We start from the raw sequence: 19,983 nt of genomic DNA on the forward strand, positions 1-19,983 counted from the left end.
TCATATTCGAGATTGGAACCAACTCTCCCCCCCCCATCCCACATTCAGCAATCACCTTCACTCACTAAAAATTCCACTCCGCACTCAAAACTCACTTATTTCCCCGAGCTCCACGCCCGACAACCCCTCAATCTCCACCTCATACCTGCCACCGTCACTTCTCCATCTTCACAGTCGCACGAGACGTCTCTCGCTCATCAACCCCATTCATTCGCCCCCATTCATCATCACTTACCATCGTCGATTTCGCATCCTCAACGCCGACGTGTTCCTAAGAGGAAGCAGTAACCAGGCTCAACACTCGGGCACATTTTTCGTTTATTTTCATCTTCCGTGGTTGGGTGCACGCTGGGCGATTTGTTAACCGGGCAAGAGGTTGCTAGGTTATTTAATTTGAGTGTGTCTTTCTTCTAAATTTCAAGCTTGCGTACCGTACCTCGTCGTCGTCCACTCATTGACATGCTAATTGTTTCTCTGCCCCTCCCTCTCTCCGCCCCCGCCCCCTCTATATTTAAAGCCTCGTCACAGAAACGATCCCTCTCTCTTTGTGCCGATACGTGTTCTCTCTCTGTGTATCTCTGTGATATCTGTCTGCTTATATGTCTGTCTATAGTTTTCTGGTTAGATTTTTGTTGCTATTTCTTTTATACCTGATGATGATTGCTTGTGTTGCAATCGAAACGTCGTAGTATGCAATTATTAATTTATTATTTTATCTTTATACGTGACTTTACCGAAAGAACCAAAGAATAAAATAATCAAGTTACAATGACGGACTTGCGTTGCCCCCATATCCTGTCAGCCCGTGCGGACGGCACGTGTGAGACGCATGCGCACGAAGACCCCCTTCCTTGTGTATAATAGAGGTGTTTTTTTGGGAGGTTAGATTTCGTAAATATAAATGTGTCGCTAAACCCGCCACCACCCGACACGGCCAATTAGTAAGGTTTGTCACGTAAACAAAACGTGGCAATTCGTTACTAGTACAGCACACCGCTTGTGTGTTGGAGAGTAAACCCACTACCATTGTTGTGGGTACACGAATTGACTGAGTCGACCTAGGGGAGGCCCAGGACCGGTTCAGATAATCGTCACTGGTTTTGGCCGTGAGCAGAAATCGAACTCACACTCACATCCACACATCACATGACACACACATGACACACACGACACACACACCCACATATCACACACATACCCACACATCACGCACACACCCACACATCACACACGCACACATCACACACGCACACAAACATCACACACACACAATGGCTTCACTGTGAACATTTACAGCTTTCTTTCTTTTTATTATGTAGAAATACTAATAAAGTTTAATATGCCACTGTTAATGACTTTTTTGCAATCATGCTACAGAGCAGCATCTGGAAGTTGACATTACAGAACTATTATGGGACCTTTTTGCCAGTATCAAAGTACAAAAAGTAAGAATAATTTTTACCCTTTTATTGTCAGACAGGGTAAAACCTATTCTTATTTTTCATTACAAAATTACTACTCCCGAAGGTTCATCAACTGCATCTTTGCTCGTATTCTATATGGGAACGTCGGTACATGTTGATGTTTTGGATACATTGTACAACACCTGCACGATGGCATGTCTAAATGTGGCTTTAGAAGGAAGCGTTGTGCGTGTAGTCATTCACAGGTCCTCGAGTGTAGCTTTGACATTAACGCTGTGGGCGCCACGGTGGCTGGGAGATGTTATCTCTCTCGCCTGCGGTGCAAGAGGGCCGTGGGTTCGATCCTGTATGTATGTTGAACTCCTTTCGCGCCGTACGTAGCCAACCGTGCTAATCGGAGGGGGATGTTGAGTAACGCGACATCAATGTGATATGCCACGTGGACGCTGACGATGCCTGCTGTATATTTGGAGTTTGCGTGTCTCTCTCCCCGTGGTCGCGTGGATTTTTCTCCGGGTCCTCTGGGTTTCCCCCCTCCACATTCGGAATCAACATCACGCGTTTCGAGTGTTTGGCTGCTGTTATAAATTGACACACGTGACAAGCCACTTCGTTAAGCTTTCATTTGTGGCCAGGTCGCTTCTGCAAATACAGCTTGATGGGTGGTTCCTGGTAGAATAAAACGGAGTTCAGTTTTTTAGTTTATCTTCTTGGTTCTTTCGGTAAAGTCACGTAGAATGGAAATAATAAAATAATAAAATTAAACATAATAAAAGACCAGGTCTGTCGGGGAGACAGCATCTGAATGACGCTGTCTCCCCGACAGACCTGGTCTTCACCTGAGGACGGCTGCTTGCGTTGTGGCCGAAACGTCGTGAGAATTATTTTATAATGTTTTATTATTATTATTTTATTATTTCCATTCTACGTGACTTTACCGAAAGAACCAAGAAGACGAATCCCTGAGTCACGAAAGCTTTAAATGGATTTTTTTTAGTTTAGTTTAGAGTTGCAGTCTGGTCAGCATTGCTGACACAAGCATCCCATAGTAGCAATTTAAAAATAAGATAAAGTTCATGTTCAAAGTTCATTTATTAGGTATATCCCTGTGAGCCATTCGGCTCTTGAATCGAGTGCAACCGCAACAAACAAAAACACATGAACAAGAAAACATCTTAAAGTGACTCTGTGCAAACAGAAAATCCAAGAAAAGACAGCAAAATATTGCAGAAAAATCACCGTACACTAGCGCTGTGCAAATATCCCAGTGAGATGCAATTCAGTTGATTTGCATTCTGTGAAAAATAGAAACATCGAGTCGACTTTCAGCAGGGGGCATTGTGGCGAAAGCACGTCCCGCCGCCGCTGCGTGAAATAAATCAACAAGGTCACTTAAATGAATCTCAGAAAGAAACTAAATCTGCCTCAATGGCCCAATCTATAACACAACGGGGGGTTGCGTATGGGGTGTTACAATGCCCCCGCGTGCGTTGCAGATCAATACAATTTCATCCCATAAATTCTACGAATAGCACAATTGTGCTGTAGTAACATTGCGACAGCAGCAATAACAATAAAATATTTAAAATACTTTTTTTAAAGCACGCTTTTTATGAAATGTACTGCCCGAGCTGCCCCTCCCCCTGCCCCCTTCCCCCATCGCCCCTCCCCTCCTTCCACATCTCCCGCCCCTGGGCGTGGCTCCCCGAGGCTTGCCGTGACGTCAGGGACCACGTGGTGATTTACAGGCAACGTCAGTTGAGAGTGGATAATTAGAGCCGTAAAAAAGATTGTTTAAACACATTTTTATTTCATTTGTTATGATAGAATATAGTATTGTCATCAGTATGACATAGCTATACGAAGTTTGCAGTCGATAAGACATTGGGAATACGGTTGAAATTGAGTTACAAGATTTTTGGATACGACAACACACACAGTAAGTTAAATAAAAGCGTGTAAAGTTTTAAAACATGTTTTGGATTTTTTATGATAGAATATCGTGTTGTCATCAGTGTGACATACCTATACGAAGTTTGCAGTCGATAGCACATTGGGAAAGTGTGTAAAAATTGAGTTACAAGATTTATTTTTTGAGGATACAACAGACGAATTGAGTTAAATTAAACAAAATAAGAAAAATAAATAAAAGTGTGTAAATAAAAACAAGAACACAGCAGTAGCGGCACACTTGTAAACGTGTCGCAGGCCAGCCCCTGCACCGGACGTTCCACCACAAGACACGCAGGAACACTGGGTTTGTCGTCCTTTGCAGGCTTCCTCCTCCATCCAAGGGGTCGAACGTGGACAGAATGGAACTTTCCTCCATCACGGGGTGGGGAGGCTGCCGCTCTCGTCTTCGGCAGTTCTCGTGCGTTGCTGCTGCTGGGTCTGCGTGCCACGGTTGTGGAATTCCCGATCGTTGGAAATATGCCCATCCGACAGTGTGGATACTTTTAAAGTTTCGTCTTAAACATCTTCTTAGATCGGTTTATTGTATTTAGCTTCTCCGTCTCTCGTGGCCCTCGTGGTAGGCTCCTTACAAAACACATTCCTACGGAAGGAGCTGGTAGAAACGTTGGGTTGCTCGGTCAATGGCCTGCAGGGTCAACGGCGGCGTGGTGTATTCCGCAAATATGCCCGACTGTGAGGGCGGGCACAAGCCGGCGTGAGTAGGTTAAACATTGAGTTTTATAAGGGCACCACCCTCCCACCCAGCCCCTCCCCACTCTCCCCTCTCCACCAGAGGTCGCAAACGGGTTTTGATTCCTTACCCGTACCCGGCCGCACCAGGGTCGCAAACGGGTACCCGTACCCGGCCGGGTACGGGTAGCCGGGTATCGGGTAGGGTACGGGTATCGGGTACCCGGTTATGACCTCTGCTCTCCACCCAGCCCCACCCCTCCCATTTTTGGATGCACGACAGACAGACAGAATAATCCCCTGTGGGCTGGTGTAACCAGGAGGTTCCTACCAGTATAAATGATTATTCTTGTTACCGCAACGAGCCGCGCCCAATGGGCCGCAGCTCGGTCAGCCACCGGCTCTCTTCCAGGTCGCTCGAGACCGCCGCCTCCCCTGGGGCAGTCTCCGGGTTTTGCGGAGGACGTGTCCCCCACGAAGCGAACATCAATCCCAAGGAAATTCCCTCTTGGGTACGGACGTTCCATCGAGGATTGTCGCATATTTGTCCAGCGGGGACGTCCAGGGTGTAAGTCCTTACACCTCAAAACGGTCCAAGTTACCCTTTCCTAAGTGACCCTTCAACTAACGCAATCCGTGCGAAGCTAACGGGTCACACGAAACTGGATTGCAAGACCGAAAAAAAAAAACCCAACCGAGACATTTATTACTCGTGGTTTATTGATACTGGTCGTATTGACCACGACAAAGGGATGACACCAACAGGTCGCATTGACCACGACAAAGGGATGACACCAACAGGTCGCATTGACCACGACAAAGAGATGACACCAACAATGCTCACACCCAGAAAAAAAATGGAGTCGGCAAAAACAATGGCTACATACGTACAATCACCGTTTTAAGATAGCCGGTGGGGGGGGGGGGGCGTAATTAAATAAATTGAAGCAGAGTGCGTTCATCCTCGGGGAGACGTTCAAGCGAAGAGGTTCACCGCTCGCGGGTTTCCGAATGACTTTGACGGCATCGGTCGACGCGACGGCCGCGGGAATCCCGCCCCGAACGGTTCCCGCAGATACCGCGATTATCCCGCGGGCGAATCCCACGTTGGTTCGTTTGCACGCATCAGAGGTCGCAATCGGGGTTTGATTCCTTACCCGTACCCGGCAGCACCAGGGTCGCAAACAGGTACCCGTACCCGGCCAGGTACGGGTAGCCGGGTATCGGGTAGGGTACGGGTACCCGGTTGCGACCTCTGGCACGCGTGCACACGGGGAGAGCATCAGTCAGTGTGTCCGTCCGACCGTCTGGTAGTACTGGTGGTCCACGTGGCAATACTGCCAGACAGTGGTCTGTGTTGTAGTCTTAAGTAGTGGTTCTGGTGGGTCATGGTGGTAGCCATAGTGGCATAACGAGTGGGCTTGGGGGGGTTCAGTGCTTCGGGTGGTAGTTCTACTGGTCCCAGAGGTGGTCCAGGTAGTAGTCAGGAGTGGCTCGCTGTGATAGTCCCAGCAGTCTGATTCATAGCGGTGTCTGTAGTCCGAGTGATAGACCAAGAGCCCCCCATGAGAGTACTGCTGGTGGTTCTTATCGGAAAGGACCAAGTGGTCGACCCGGGTACGAGCCGGCTACCGTCAACCAGAATTGCCATTGCAACGTATGGCCAATGCACGTGTCATACATTTGGCTAGGCCAGTCAAGACTCCCCAGACCACCACCACCCTCCCCCCAATTTTGTAGCCACGATTTTCCCGAACCCCGTTAGGAATGGGATCACAATTGCAGTCGAGGAGTCGCACAATACCGCTCACCACGTGACATTTAAACACATTTCGGCACGTTTAACCGCAAAATGGGGAGTTTATGCTTGCATAACATATGAACAGCTTAACTAAAAAAACACACAACACTTAAACATACCACAGTTTAAAATCATACGTTGGTCGCCAGCTTAGCCACAGTTTAAATCATATTACACGTCTTATGGACTTTGACAACAGCGATTCAACACCAATCGGATGCATTCAGCCGAGTTTGACAGACTCCCCGCGCCTGACCCTCTCAAGTATGTTCGTTGTATTTCTCTCGCACCGTACATAGTCAACCCTGCTAAATCGGTGGTGCGGTGGAAGGACAACAAACCAAACATAAAAATCGAGATTTAAAAAGTGCATAGCTCCAGTGGCTTCCTAATATCGCAAGGGAAGAGCGTTCCAGACGGCCGCAGAAGCGCGTTCGAAAGCGTCGCGCGATGACAGTGACTGTCTCTGTGCGATGGCCAGCCAAAAGCTGCTGGTCATCACAGATCGATAGTACTGGTAGGAACATCCTGGGTACACCAGCCCACAAGGGATTATTGTGTCCGTCCGTCCGTCCATCGTGTAGGGAGGGGCTGGGTGGGGAGGGTGGGGCTGGGTGGGGGGTGGGAGGGGTGGGGCTGAAAGGGGTGGAGCTGGTCACCCCGTGGTGCCCTTATAAAACTCAATGTTTAACCTACTCACGCCGGCTTGTGCCCGCCCTCACAGTCAGCCATATTTGCGGAATACCCCACGCCGCCGTTGACCCTGGCAATTGACCGAGCAACCCAACGTTCCTACCAACTCCCTCCACAGGAATGTGTTTTAACTCCCACCGAGGCCACCAAATGGATTTCCCCACACTCGCCACCAACCACAGCGAATCGTCCGCTCCCGAGCAGACTCTTAAAATCCCTGCGGCGTCGTCTTCTGACAAAAGCACACATTGTCGCGTGCCAATTGCACGATCACACCACTGCCGGCGGAAGGGGCGTCTGCGAGAGGCACCTCTCTAAGAAGAAGCACTCTAGGAGGGTATTTGGCCTACTCTTCCACGCTGGCTGGACATCTTGGGAAGAGGTGGAAGAGTACCCTCGCACCGTGACCGACCTGCCGATCCGACTGTGGCGTATTGTCCACTTTTTATTTTCTGTTTCGTATAAAATTTGTACCTTATTTCAGCTCCGAGAAGATAAACAATATGCATCGGGTTTGATCGCCACACAGTGGAATGTCTGGGAAAGTGCCACCCACACTGCATGAAGGTTTACTCGGGCCACTCGAGAGAGATACGGGTGAACTGTGAATGATCTCTTCTGGAGCTCGCGGCGGCGAGATGCCATCTCCCGTATCCGTCGCTGCATTGATATGACACATTCAAAAAGTCAGTTCATCTTGAACCATTCATTTCTAGTGACTTTACTTTCATTTTCCTGCAGCCCGTGTGGTTTGTATGAATGTACGTTGAGGGGAGGGGGGAGGGGGGATAACAGCACTAAACGCAAAAAGCAGTTCTGAAGAAATTAATTATCTGTAATTTCGGACTAAAGTGCAAAGTGTCATTGGAATGATGCGGAGTGAAGAGAGTTCCCACGTGTGTAGAAGTAAAGCTGCACTGGGTTTGGGAACGATCATACAGTGTTGTCCATAACATTCCGGGGTGGGCTATCACCCCCCCAACTCTATATAGATTAACTATTTTAAAATCCTTTATATTAAGTTCACTTGCTTGCTTGCGTGCTTGCTTGCTTACGACCGTGCAAATCTTTCGGTCGTTTTTTAACCCACTTCCCGTGATCCAATCGAGCTAACATTTTGCACACAGGCTCGTTGTGCGTGACAATTTATTTTGTGAAATTTTTTTCCCAAATTTTTACACTGTTTAGGGAATTTTTTTACATATTTAATTACCAAATGCTTAATGGTGGCAGACAATCATCTGACCCATAGGTGGCAGCCATCTCAAGCCAGAGGACGAGAGGACTCTAGCCGCCACGCATATAAATGATTTATAGTGAAAAACTTTGTTTTTACGGGTTACATTTTTATTTTACCAGGTAAGGCCCACCCACCACTATACAGCTCTTTTTTCGTTTCCTCAACAAAAGTGAGTTAATTATAGTCACGGCGAACGTAGCGCGTTTACGGCTTGTAAATGTTATATATAGCTTTCTAATATTATATTAAGTATACAAAAAACATATACATTGAAACAAAACACTGCTGGAATCTGCAAGCCAATGCTATGGTATGGTACTAGACTGGGAGTGCGCACTGGTGCTTGAAGTTTCTGCGCTGGCAAGAGAAGCAGCTAGCGGGCAAATTCCACAAGGCTTTTGCTCGCCGTTCAGCAGAGGTCGCAACCGGGTACCCGATACCCGTACCCTACCCGATACCCGGCTACCCGTACCCGGCCGGGTACGAATACGGGTACCTGTTTGCGACCCTGGTGCGGCCGGGTACGGGTAGGCCGTGAGTCACTGGTGAGTCACCGTTTGTCACTCATTTCCCAACGTCTTGTCTCTTCTCACAATTCAAGTTCCTAGAATCAACCCACCCGCGCCTGCAACATGGCTTCATCCAAGAGGTCGCAATCGGGTATCCGATACCCGTACCCAACCCGATACCCGGCTACCCGTACCCGGCCGGGTATCGGGTACAGGTACCCATACCGTACCCGGCCAGGTACGGGTACCCGTTTGCGACCCTGGTGCGGCCGGGTACGGGTACAGGTAAGGAATCAAAATCCGTTTGCGACCTCTGCCGTTCAGCGTTTTAACTTTGTGCGATATTACATTTGTAAGCAGTCAACCGCAATAAACCTTGTTGTTTCCATTCCAAATATAGCGACTCCTTTACTTACGAACGAGTTAGGTTCCAGAGGTCTGTTCTTAAGTCAATTTGTTCGCAAGTCCAACTTTACTCCTGTCGATTCCAAACACGTTGTATGGCGTGTACTATAAAAACACGGGAAATGGCTTTAAAAGTTGTATCATCTTTTGTAGATGTAGATGCCACTGGTTATTCACGTTCTGCAGATGGAGATGCCACCACCGCCATCTATTGCGCGGCGGTTGAACTTACGGCTCTCGGTCCACACAGACCACTGGTTTATTCGTATCTCTGAAAGTTTCTAAGTAGAGGAGTCCCTGTACACAATAAGAATCTGAAATTATTTAAACCCTCGTTTTACAAGTGAACCGGATAAGCTTACGATAGATTTGTCTCCTGCGTTGACTTTCAAGTTTTCTCGCAGTCGGTATCATCGCCGACCTCCAACTCGGATGCCTCTTCTTCGGTTCCTTCAAGTCTTTGATCCACGGCGGATGTTTCAACATCCGCACGTTCTTCGACATCAACGCGCTCCAACGAAATCTGATCGTCGTCACCACCACCACCACCACCACCTTCTTCTTGCTCGGTCGCCTCAGCAGCGACGTCCGCAAGCGGGCCCTGTGGACGCGCGTCGCTGGCTTCTGCGCAACGGGCCTTGCCACCGAGATCACCGCAACGGGCCGACTCACGCCCGCCGCCCTCCAGGTTTCCCCCACGCCGCTCCTCCCGCTCCTCCGAGTGAGCCGCGAGCTCCGGCGCCGCCTCCGGGGGGTCAACCTGCGCCAGCTCCAGGTCCTCGAGGCCCGCGCGGTAGTGCAGCATGAGAAGGGTGAGCGCCTGCAGCCGCTCGTTGGACTTCCTCACCTCTACGGCGATCAGCTCGGCCGTGGCGCGAGCCGGCTCGGCCGAGGCCGCCGCCGCCAGGTCTTGCTTGAGCGCGCTGTTCCTCTCCAGCTCGACCTCGATCTCGCACTGCAGCTTCTCCAGCATCAGCTCCAGCTTCTGCTGCCGCTCGGCGCTCGGGAGGTCCCGGTAGAGCGCCCGCCCGATTTCCTTCACCGCCACGAAGACGCTGTCGTGCAGGCCGCCGCGGTTGGCGCCCGCCGACCCCCGGCACGTCCTGTCCGCCGCGTCGCAACCCTCGTCCGCGCCGCCGCCGCCGCCGGCGCCGTCGGTTTCGCAGACGACGCCGTGAGCCGTCTCGGGCGGCCCGTCATCACCGGTCCGCTTGGCTCCCGGGCGCAGCTGCAGGCGTTTGCGAGCGTACGGGATGAGGTTGCGAGCGAGCGCCGCCGCCTTGTGCATGCTCTGGGGCCGCTGCCGGTCCGTCTGCCGAGTCCTCGGGCCCGCGCCGTCGCGCAAGCACCGCGGCTTCTCCGTCTGGTACTTCTCGCGGCATTTCTTGTGGCAGACGTAGGCGCAGCGGCTGCACCTGGATGCCGAATTGGTCCAGATTTGGTTCTTGCAGTAGTCGCAGTTGGTCGGATTTTGAAAGAGCGCGTCCTTGAAGTCGTGCTTCGACGCCTCCCTCGTTCGCAAGGCGCCGTCGTCCTTCTCCGAATCCGAGGCGTCGTTGTCCGGCGATCCCGTCCTGCGCGTCTTCGACACCGCCTTTGGCCCCGCCGACGCCCCTTTGAAGTCATCGGTGTAGGTGTGCGAAAAGTGCAGAGTGACCTCGCCGAAGCACAGCTCCTCGTTGAACCCTTTGTGCGACGCCAGCTGCTTGAACTGCGGCCGACAGAGCAGGGCGGCCGGCTTGGGGTCCGGCGGACGCAGCAGGTAGGTGCGATAGAACTGCAGTGAGCCCGTGTCGAGGCACTCGGACACGATCTCGTCCACGGCGACGCTCGCGTGGCCCACGCACGTGGCGGTGGCGCAGGCTGGCCGTGCCCCCGGGGCCACGCGCTCCTGGCACCACACCAGCACATTCAGATACTTGTGGTGGCCCTCCACCTGCAACTCGGCGCAGTCGGCGGCTTCGTCGGTCCAGGCGCAGGCGTTGTTGCCGTAAGCCGCCTTGGTCGACGTCCACTCGTCCGCCCTGGCGGTCGCCCTGGCCGACTGCGCTTCCTCTGCGCTGGCGGCGTCGGCCTTGGCTGCCGCCGCTTTCGCCGCCTGCTCCGCTAAGCCTTTCGCCGGCCTCGCCGTCGAGGGACCGCCGGCGCCGGCGTCGGCGTCGGGGGCGGATTCCGGCTTGTCCTTGGGCCTCGGCGGCACGGGCGGTTTGACGGGGCCACTCGTGCCGCTGGCGTCTTGAGACTCGGACGCGTTTGCGTCCGCGGGAACCCTCGGGCACTCGGCAGCGCAGCCGTCGCTCGCTTTGGCGGCCTTCGAGCAGTAGGCCGCCGCTCCTTCCCTCGGTTTAGCAGAATGCGACGGAGAACCTCCCGGGGAGGCGTTCTTTGCGGCGGCAACGGCGGCGGCACCAGCAGGAGCCGGAGGAGCCGGCGACTGTTTGAAGCTGCCCGCAGCCACACGCGGAGCCTCGTCTGCCGCCTGCGCTTCGTTCATCGCCGCCAAGCAGAGGTCCTCGAAGTCCGAATCGGGGTTGGCAGGGTCGTCGACCGGGAGGTTTTTTGTCACGGATGCCGACGCCACCGGCGGCGCCGATACCGTGGCTCCCGCTGGCGGGTGGCTCGAGTAGACGGCGCCGGTGGGCAGTTCTTCCCGTTGCAACACGATCCGGACAGGGTCGGCCGAAGCGAGCAGCTTTCCGGCGTGCACCAGGGAGTAGACGTTGTGACCTGCAGAAGCACGCCGGGCGGCAAGGTGTCCGTGTTTCGCGGGAGCAACGTTTTGGCAGCGCGGAAAGTTATTACGAATAATAAAATATAATAATAGGGGTTTTCCCCTTTTTTCTGGCAACAAAACCGAAACTTTTTTACGAGTATTCATGTCTGCATTAACCGCAATATTCTTGGTTCTTTCGGTAAAGTCACGTAGAAGGGAAATAATAAAATAAAAAATATATAAAACAATTAAATTCTCGCGTTTCGACTGCAACGCAAGCAATCGTCATCAGGTGTGAAATCCACAGCAAGAAAACCCAATTGGGTCGAGGCTCAAAAGAAAGCCATCCCTTGGTGTGGACCAATCAGCTTCAAGGACAATGCCAATATATTACACTGGTCAACAAAAAAACTACTTTTTTCTGGTCTGGACTTTTGCAGCTGTTCTAGACTAATTTCAGGGTGCTGATTCCAAATCTGATCTCAGATTTGCTCTATCACATCTCATTTTATGCTATCGGTATACCCCATTTTCATTGATTTTACCCGAAATTAACTCTGTCACTTATGATTGCAAGTTGTTGCGAGTCAGTGACTGCTTTAGTGTTAAAATATGTTGCTGCATTTTTAGGATAGTGTGTTTATAATATCATTTTATGTAGATATCCACATTTATTTAATATTTTTCTTCTGCAGTTTTTATTGAAAATGCAGTATTTGATATCTCAAAAACCTGATGTGATAGACAAAAACTGATGCCAGATTTAGAATCAGCACCCCAAAATTACTTTAAAACTGTTGGAAAACCTTATGCCAGATAAAGTGTGTTGACCAGTGTTATCATAGTGTGTTTTTTGTTTGCATTTGACTGCAAGTGTTGTGGTTAATGCAGACACGAATCCTTGTAAAAAGGTTTCAGTTTTGTTGCCAGAAAAAAGGGGAAAAACCCTATTATTATATTTTGGTACTGGCAAAGGAGGTCTAATGATGAAGTTATTAATAATTATTAATTGTTAACTAAAAAAACTAAAACATTCAACTCCGTTTTATTTTACCAGGTAAGGCCCACTTAGCTATGCGCAGCTCTTTTATCAGAAACCACCTGGGCATCACAAATGAGCGCTTGACGAAGTAGCATATCGTCGACATTTATCGCAGTCAATTGCTCTACACGCGTGGTGACGGTGATTCTACATCGTGGGAAAAACCGGGGGGCCCGGAGAAAATTCCACACGACCACAGGGATTGGAGACATCGCAAACTCCACGTATACAGCTGTCACGGTTGGGAACAAACCCACGGCCTTAGACATACCAGGCGAGGGAGTTAACATCTCGCCACCCGGAAACACTGCCACGTCCATAACACAGGTGTTTTTGGGGTGAGACCGCGTAAATATATAAAAGTGTTATTAAACCCGCCACCACCCGACACAGCCGATTAGTATTTAAAGCTTTCGTGACTGCAGGGATTCATCTTCTTGGTTCTTTCGGTAAAGTCACGTAGAATGGAAATAATAAAATGATAAAAATAAAGCATTTTTATTATTTTATTTTTTATCATTTTATTATTTCCATTCTACGTGACTTTACCGAAAGAACCAAGAAGAAGGTTAGTCACGTAAACAGAACATGCCAATTTGTTACTAGTACAGCAACACCGGTGTGTTGGAGAGCAAAGCCACAACGTTCTGACACAAATCTGGCTGTCAACCTGATGATGCTAGTTGCAATTACTTGCGAAACGTCATACTCAGATTGTAAATGACAGAGCGACGATGACAGAGCGGCCGTAGCGCTGAGGCCGCGGTGGCCACGTTCACGACAATGACGCCGTCGGAGAGATGACGTCAACAATGGGGGAGCGGCTGGTCGCGAATTAATTGAAGGGGGGTACGCGACAGAGCGACAAAACACCGGACCTGCGATGGATACGACGCGATCGTCCTTGCGAACGTCGGCGCTCGCCGCCGGCGTGTTGGGAACCACCGTGGAGACCACCACAATGTCCGGATCTCCGTCCGGCACGGAGATCTGGCGGAACGTGAGCCCTATGAGCGGCGAGGTCCCTTTCGATATTTGTATCTGCGTGAACGTGAGAAAAAAGGAGAGGGAAAAAAAAGCCAAAGACACGTGCTTGTACACGCGCTCCATTATTGCCGGCAACCTTAACAGTCGCAGCACCGACTTTTGAGTAATTCCCGTACGGAGTTGACTCAGGGCTCAAGTTGCCTGCAAGGAACCAGAGACCTATGGCATTGATGGTGAGCGTTGTATTAACTACGTATTTTCAACTAGATAAAAATAAAAAGACAGAAAATAGATGATGCCAACCGGCGTGGTGAAATATGGTCAAATAACCCCCATGACCTGCATGGCAAGGGGAGGCCCTCATCCAAAAGGCTGTACAGATGAATAAATTTACAAGATGTACACATACTTCAGAGAGAGACCCACACATGTTAGAGAGCGGGCCTTTGCCGTTGAAATTTGCCAGTTCACCAGGAATGGTTCAAGCAAGTGTGGCTCTGCCAATTAGACAATAAAGATCAAAACCGGTCTAGACTTTTGTTTGTGTCGAACCAATGCTACTGAACCTTATGCACGCCCAGAAGGCCTTGTGATTCGATGGGAAGTGGAATTTTAGATCTATAGATAGATATCCATATATATATGGAAGGATATAGATAAACGAAGGGGAGTTTAACACGTAGGCTTTCGCGACCAATATTAATCATAATCAACGTGTTTGGGTTTAGATCGCGTTATTTATAAATGTGTCGTAACCCTCCACCACCCGACACGGCCAATCAGCAAAAAAGTGTCACGTTGACAAAAGACAAATAGTTCACTGCTTTAGCCCACCGGTGTGTTGAAGCGTGAAACCACAACATTTACAATTTGAGTACGACGTTTCGCTGGTAATTGCATCCAGCATCATCGGGCAATTCGCCAGAATGGTGAGGCTCTGCTGTGTCTCCCGTTCTTATATAGAGCAGCAGCAGCAGGGTAACGAAGGGGAATACACACCTCAATGAAGAGGAACCTCACACCTCCTGTACACTTGGTGGTCGCCAGCTCCAGGCTGCAGTAAACGTCGGTCTCTTTGTCTGGCGCAGTCGGCAGGAGGAGTCTGGAGCAAAGGGAGAAAAGGGGGCGATCAATTCTAGATTTGAAGTTTTCGTGACCGCAAGGATCCATAAGTCTTTGGTTCTTTCGGTAAAGTCACGTCGGTGAAAATAAAGAATAAAAATAAGGAATAAAAATAACTAAATAAAATCACGACGTTTTGGAGGCAACACAAGCTTCCGTCATCAGGTGGGACAACCACAGCAAAAAACTGAATTACAGAAATTATTTCTAGATTTGAAGCTTTCGTGACTGCAAGGATTCATACTCTTAGGTTCTTTTGGTAAAGTCACGTAGGTAGAAATAAAAATATTTATTTATTTATAAATACAGTAATTCTATTTCTTGCTGTGGTTGTCCCACGTAATGATGAAAGCTTGCTTGTGTTGCCTCCGAAACGTCGTGATTTAATCTAGTTATTTTAATCTTTATTTTTTATTTTCACCTACGTGACTTTACCGAAAGAACCCAAGAGTAAGGGGGTGATCAACCACACTCAACTATTTTTTATTTAGGTTTTTTCGGTAAAGTCACGTCGGTAAAAAAATATCACGACGTTTCGGAGGCAACACAAGCTTCCGTCTGCAGGTGGAGGTGAAATTTCTCCCCGTAGAGGGTATTAATTCTAGATTTGAAGCTTTCGTGACTGCAAGAATTCATACTCTTAGGTTTTTCGGTGAAATTCCTCCACCTGAAGACGGAAGCTTGTGTTGCCTCCGAAACGTCGTGATATTTTTTACCTACGTGACTTTCCCGAAAAAACCTAAGAGTATGAATTCTTGCAGTCACGAAAGCTTCAAATCTAGAATCATTTTTTATTTACCAGGTAAGGCCCACTTAGCTATGCGGCTATTTTTCAGAAACGACCTGGTTATCACAAATGATAGCCCAACGAAGTGAGCTTATCATTGTGTGGAAATTTATAGCAGCCAAATAGTCTAAACGTGCGATGTTGATTCTAAAATGTTGTGTGAAAAAAAACGGAGGACCCGGAGAAAAATCCACTTGACCACAGGGAGAACACGCATACCCTCCAGATATACAATAGGCGTCAGGGTGGGATCGAACCCACGACCTCCTGCATAACCGATTGTTTCTTGTCGGCAGCCATGCCACTTCCTTCACTTTAAGATGTTTTTTTGTTCATGTTTTTGTTTTGTTTGTTTGTTGCGGTTGCACCCGATTCAAGAGCCGAATGACTCACAGGGCTATACCTAATACATTAACTTGAACTTCCTATGACGTTGAAGCGCGTTAAATAAACGAAGCGGGTTGACGATTTTTTTTTTTTTACACCCCCCGAGAGGTTACCTGCTGCATCCTACGAGCTGAACTTTCAGAGTCCCTCGTTTGAGCTCGGCCATCGGAAGACTCGCACCGACGCCGTCGCCCTGAACATGCGATGGGAAGAACGGCTTGTACCTACGCAGAAAACGCGAAAGAAAAAATTGTCAAGCGTATACTAGTTTCACATGCACATCGGTACGAATGTTGTCGATCCGAGATTGATTCCTGGACGGTGCTCACATCATCATCGGCGAGCAAGATAGATCTGAAACCAGTCCTCGGCACCTCGCCCCCATCAACATTTACCAGCACCAACGTGGTGAAGTATGGTCAGTTTTGTTGCCAGATAAAAGGGTAAAAAATGTTTTTATCCTATTTTGCTACTGGCAAAGGAGGTTCCAATGGTGTAAATGCTCACCCCGAGCTCTCATACTATGATGGTGCATTGTCTTTGAGTTGTGCGCCTTTTGGCGTCATCTGGTCCAACACGATGTGAGACTAGGCTCTAAGGAAAGCGGTCTCGGGTGTGGACCAATCAATTTCAAGGACAGTGCATACATTACCAGAGTTGTGTTTTTTGTTTGCATTCCGACTGCAGGTATTGTGGTCAATGCAAACATGACTCCTTGTAAAAAAAAGGTGTCAGTTTTGTTGCCAGATAGGGTAAAAAAAACAATTATCAGCATTCATCCAGTAGTGGGCTATACCGTTATTACCATGCATGACTAGCAGTGCACGTAGTAAGCGCACTTGGAATCGGAGTAATTAATATCACACAAGACGCTATCGCACACGCGCTGTTTTCCGCCTTTGGATTATTTACGGGACGCATCCACCGCAGAGTTGGCCAACAGCCGATGACAAATCCCGGCACACGGTGTAAAGCCGTACGCAGATTGTCCCAGCTTACTCGTGGGCGTGGTGACGCACACCCACGATCCAACCTTCATGGAGGTGGGGGTTGGGGAATCACGCAGAGATCACTGCGTGCGAAACTCCTTACCCGCTGGGGCGAGAAGTAGCCTAACAGACGGCAATAAAAACACGTGGGTTGCTAACCGAACTCCTCCTCCGTACATAAACAACCCACTTGCTTTTTTTTTCGATTTAAAGCTTTCGTGACTGCAGGGATTCATCTTCTTGGTTCTTTCGGTAAAGTCACGTAGAAGGGAAATAATAAAATAATAAAATAAAATTCTCACGACTTTCCGACAGACCTGTTCTTCACCCGAGGACGGCTGCTTGTGTTGTGGGTGGGGCTGGGTGGGGGGTGGGGAGGGTGGGGTTGGGTGAGGAGGGGCTGGTCACCACGTGGTGCCCTTATAAAACTCAACGTTTAACCTGCTCACGCCGGCTTGTGCCCGCCCTCACAGTCGGGCATATTTGCGGAATACACCACGCCGCCGTTGACCCTGGCCATTGACCGAGCAACCCAACGTTCCTACCAGCTCCCTCCGCAGGAATGTGTTTATTATTTTATTGTTTTCCTTCTACGTGACTTTACCGAAAGAACCAAGAAGTTGAACCCACTTGCTTTCCTGCCCTCCTCCTCCCTCCTAGGTAGGCGCTGCACGCACCTGATCTTGTAGCTGGGCAGCGTGTGCTTGCGCCGCAGCACCTTCTTGATCTGGTTAACGATGACGGTGGTGAGCTGCGGCATGGGGCGGCCCTCGTAGCGGGATCGCACCTCGAGCTCGGCCCGCGGGTCACGCGTGAACGCGAAGCTCCAATGGGCGAGGGGCGGCGCGCGTGTCACCCGCACCCGCAGGGGTCCGCGCACGCGCGCGATGCGAACGAACAGCTCGGCGCGTTTGCCGAACACTAGTTCGGCGTGGACGCAGACGTAGCAGCCGCCCGTGTACTCCACGTCCGCCTCCAGTTCGAGCTCGTCCGGTAGTTCAGCTGCGGTCTCGTCGCCCGCCTTGGTTCGTACCCCCCCACACACACACACAACCCCCGCAACGGACGGACAAACGAAAGGGCAGCTCCATCAAGCGCTGTTCGTTTTGCTTTATACACCGGTTCTCTTTTTAAGACATCGGCGGGTATTCGCAGACCAGCCAGGCTCAGCGTGGAGTCGGTACCGAACTTAACAGACAAGAAGCTTCATCCTGCACCCACTTGCCCTGGAAGAAGAAAAAAGTCCAAACTCATCATGGTGTGGGGCAGGTGACGGCGAGGGGAAGGTGGTACGGGGTAGGTGGCGAGCGACAGGCGGTGGCTGCGCGGGGCAGTTGTGCGGTGGGCAGCAGCAACAACAGCAACAGCATCAACATCAACAGCAACAACAGCAGCTACAGCAGCAACAACAACAGCACCAACAATAGCAACAGTAGCAGCAGCAGCATCAACAGCAGCAACACCAACAACAACATCACCCTTCACCTGCTGCCCAGCTGCGTTCCCCCTGGAGGACGAGGAGGGCAGCACGGTACGCACGCCGTGGAAGACGGGCAGCACGCAACAACAACATCATCAACAACAACATCATCAACAGCACCAACAGCACCAACAGCACCAACATCACCCCTCACCTGCTGCCCAGCTGCGTTCCCTCTGGACGAGGAGGGCAGCAAGGTGCGCACGCCGTGGAACACGGGCAGCGCGCAACAACATCATCATCAACACCAACATCGACATCATCATCAACATCATCATCAACAACAACACCACCAACAACATCACCACCCCTCACCTGCTGCCCAGCTGCGTTCCCCCTGCACGAGGGCAGCAAGGTGCGCACGCCGTGGAACACGGGCAGCGCGCAACAACACCAACAACATCACCACCACCAACATCATCAACATCAACAGCACCACCCCTCACCTGCTGCCCAGCTGCGTTCCCTCTGGAGGACGAGGAGGGCAGCACTGTGCGCACGCCGTGGAACACGGGCAGCGCGTCTCCGAGAGAGACGTCCCTGAGACTGAGTCCTTCCACGACGCGTCCCGCGGTGCGCGACTGCAGCAGCTCGAGCATCTCCACGTGGATATTGCGCGTGACCCACGCGCGCAGATCGGAAGATCCGCGCAGCTCGGAGAAGACGCTGAGCAGCAGCGCGTTCAAGCAGCGGCACGCCTCGTACGGGGATGGGGGTGGTGCTGATGATGCTGCTGATGCCGCTGATGCTGATGTGGAAGTGGAGGATGAGGTGGTGGTGGTGGAGGAGGTTGATGAGAGAGGGGTGGAGGTGGTGGTGGATACGGAAGAGCTCGCGCCGCGGAGTAAGGAAAGCAATCGTGGGTGACTAGTGGTGACGGCACCACGTGGTGGGTAGGTGGATGATGATGATGAGGTGGATGATGATGAGGTGGATGATGATGATGATGATGAGAGGAAGCGCAGCAGCAGGAGGAGCTGGATGGCGACGGTGGCGATGCTGGCGAGCAGCGCGGTGAGGATGGCGACTCCCAACATCGCCTCCTGCTCGCGTGGGAGCCGGGGCGTGCGGGGAGCCAGAGGCAGCAGATGGGGGCGAGGGGGGGGGGGGGTGAGGGGGGGGTGAGGGGGGGGTGAGGGGGGGCGAGGGGGGGGGCGAGGGGGGGGCGAGGGGGGGGTGAGGGGGAGGTGAGGGGGGGGCGGGGGGGAGGTGAGGGGGGGGTGAGGGGGAAGTGAGGGGGGGAGGTGAGGGGGGGGGCGAGGTGAGGGGGGGGGCGAGGTGAGGGGGGGGGCGAGGGGGGGAGGTGAGGGGGGGGGCGAGTGAGGGGGGGCGAGGTGAGGGGGGGGGGGGCGAGGTGAGGGGGGGGGGCGAGGGGGGGGATGGTGAGGGGGGGGCGAGGTGAGGGGGGGGGCGAGGGGCGAGCGAGGGGGGGGGGAGACGGGGGGGGGGCGAGGAGGAGGAGTGAGGAGACGAGTGCAGAGAACGAGGGGAGGAGGAGGAGGGGGGGACGACGAGGGGAGATGTGGCTACGAGTGTGAGGTGCGTGCGAGAGTGAGGAGGCGAGTGTGATGGGGAGTGAGGGGGCTGGAAGGACGAGGCGAGGAGGGTGACGAGGCGAGGAGGGTGACGAGGCGAGGAGGGTGACGAGGCGAGGAGGGTGACGAGGCGAGGAGGGTGACGAGGCGAGGAGGGTGACGAGGCGAGGAGGGTGACGAGGCGAGGAGGGTGACGAGGCGAGGAGGGTGACGAGGCGAGGAGGTG

At 51.5% G+C, this 19,983-nt stretch overlaps 1 protein-coding gene across 1 annotated transcript; it reads right to left on the reverse strand.

The window, feature by feature from the left end:
• Positions 1-4,186: 4,186 nt before the first annotated feature.
• Positions 4,187-19,270, reverse strand: LOC133357482 (PDZ domain-containing protein 8-like). The gene is made up of 6 exons (XM_061575435.1): positions 18,669-19,270; positions 17,420-17,763; positions 15,867-15,977; positions 14,457-14,559; positions 13,349-13,511; positions 4,187-11,442 (listed from the first exon to the last, which is right to left on the reverse strand). Exons 1-6 carry the CDS (start codon positions 19,257-19,259, stop codon positions 9,104-9,106), a joined length of 3,651 nt encoding a protein of 1,216 aa, XP_061431419.1. The 5' UTR covers positions 19,260-19,270; the 3' UTR covers positions 4,187-9,103.
• Positions 19,271-19,983: the final 713 nt, after the last annotated feature.

The sequence above is a fragment of the Lethenteron reissneri genome, chromosome 58 (genome assembly GCF_015708825.2).
Source record: "Lethenteron reissneri isolate LAM-NWPU_2019-01 chromosome 58, ASM1570882v1, whole genome shotgun sequence".
In the NCBI taxonomy this organism is placed as follows: domain Eukaryota; kingdom Metazoa; phylum Chordata; class Hyperoartia; order Petromyzontiformes; family Petromyzontidae; genus Lethenteron; species Lethenteron reissneri.

Excerpts from the sequence above, each read along its gene's own strand:
- LOC133357482 (XM_061575435.1), bottom strand. The coding sequence starts at position 19,259 with ATGTTGGGAGTCGCCATCCTCACCGCGCTGCTCGCCAGCATCGCCACC. Across the intron at positions 17,764-18,668 it reads GGAACGCAGCTGGGCAGCAG|GCGGGCGACGAGACCGCAGC; the intron begins GTGAGGGGTGGT and ends GTACGAACCAAG. Across the intron at positions 13,512-14,456 it reads TGAGGTTCCTCTTCATTGAG|ATACAAATATCGAAAGGGAC; the intron begins GTGTGTATTCCC and ends ACGTTCACGCAG.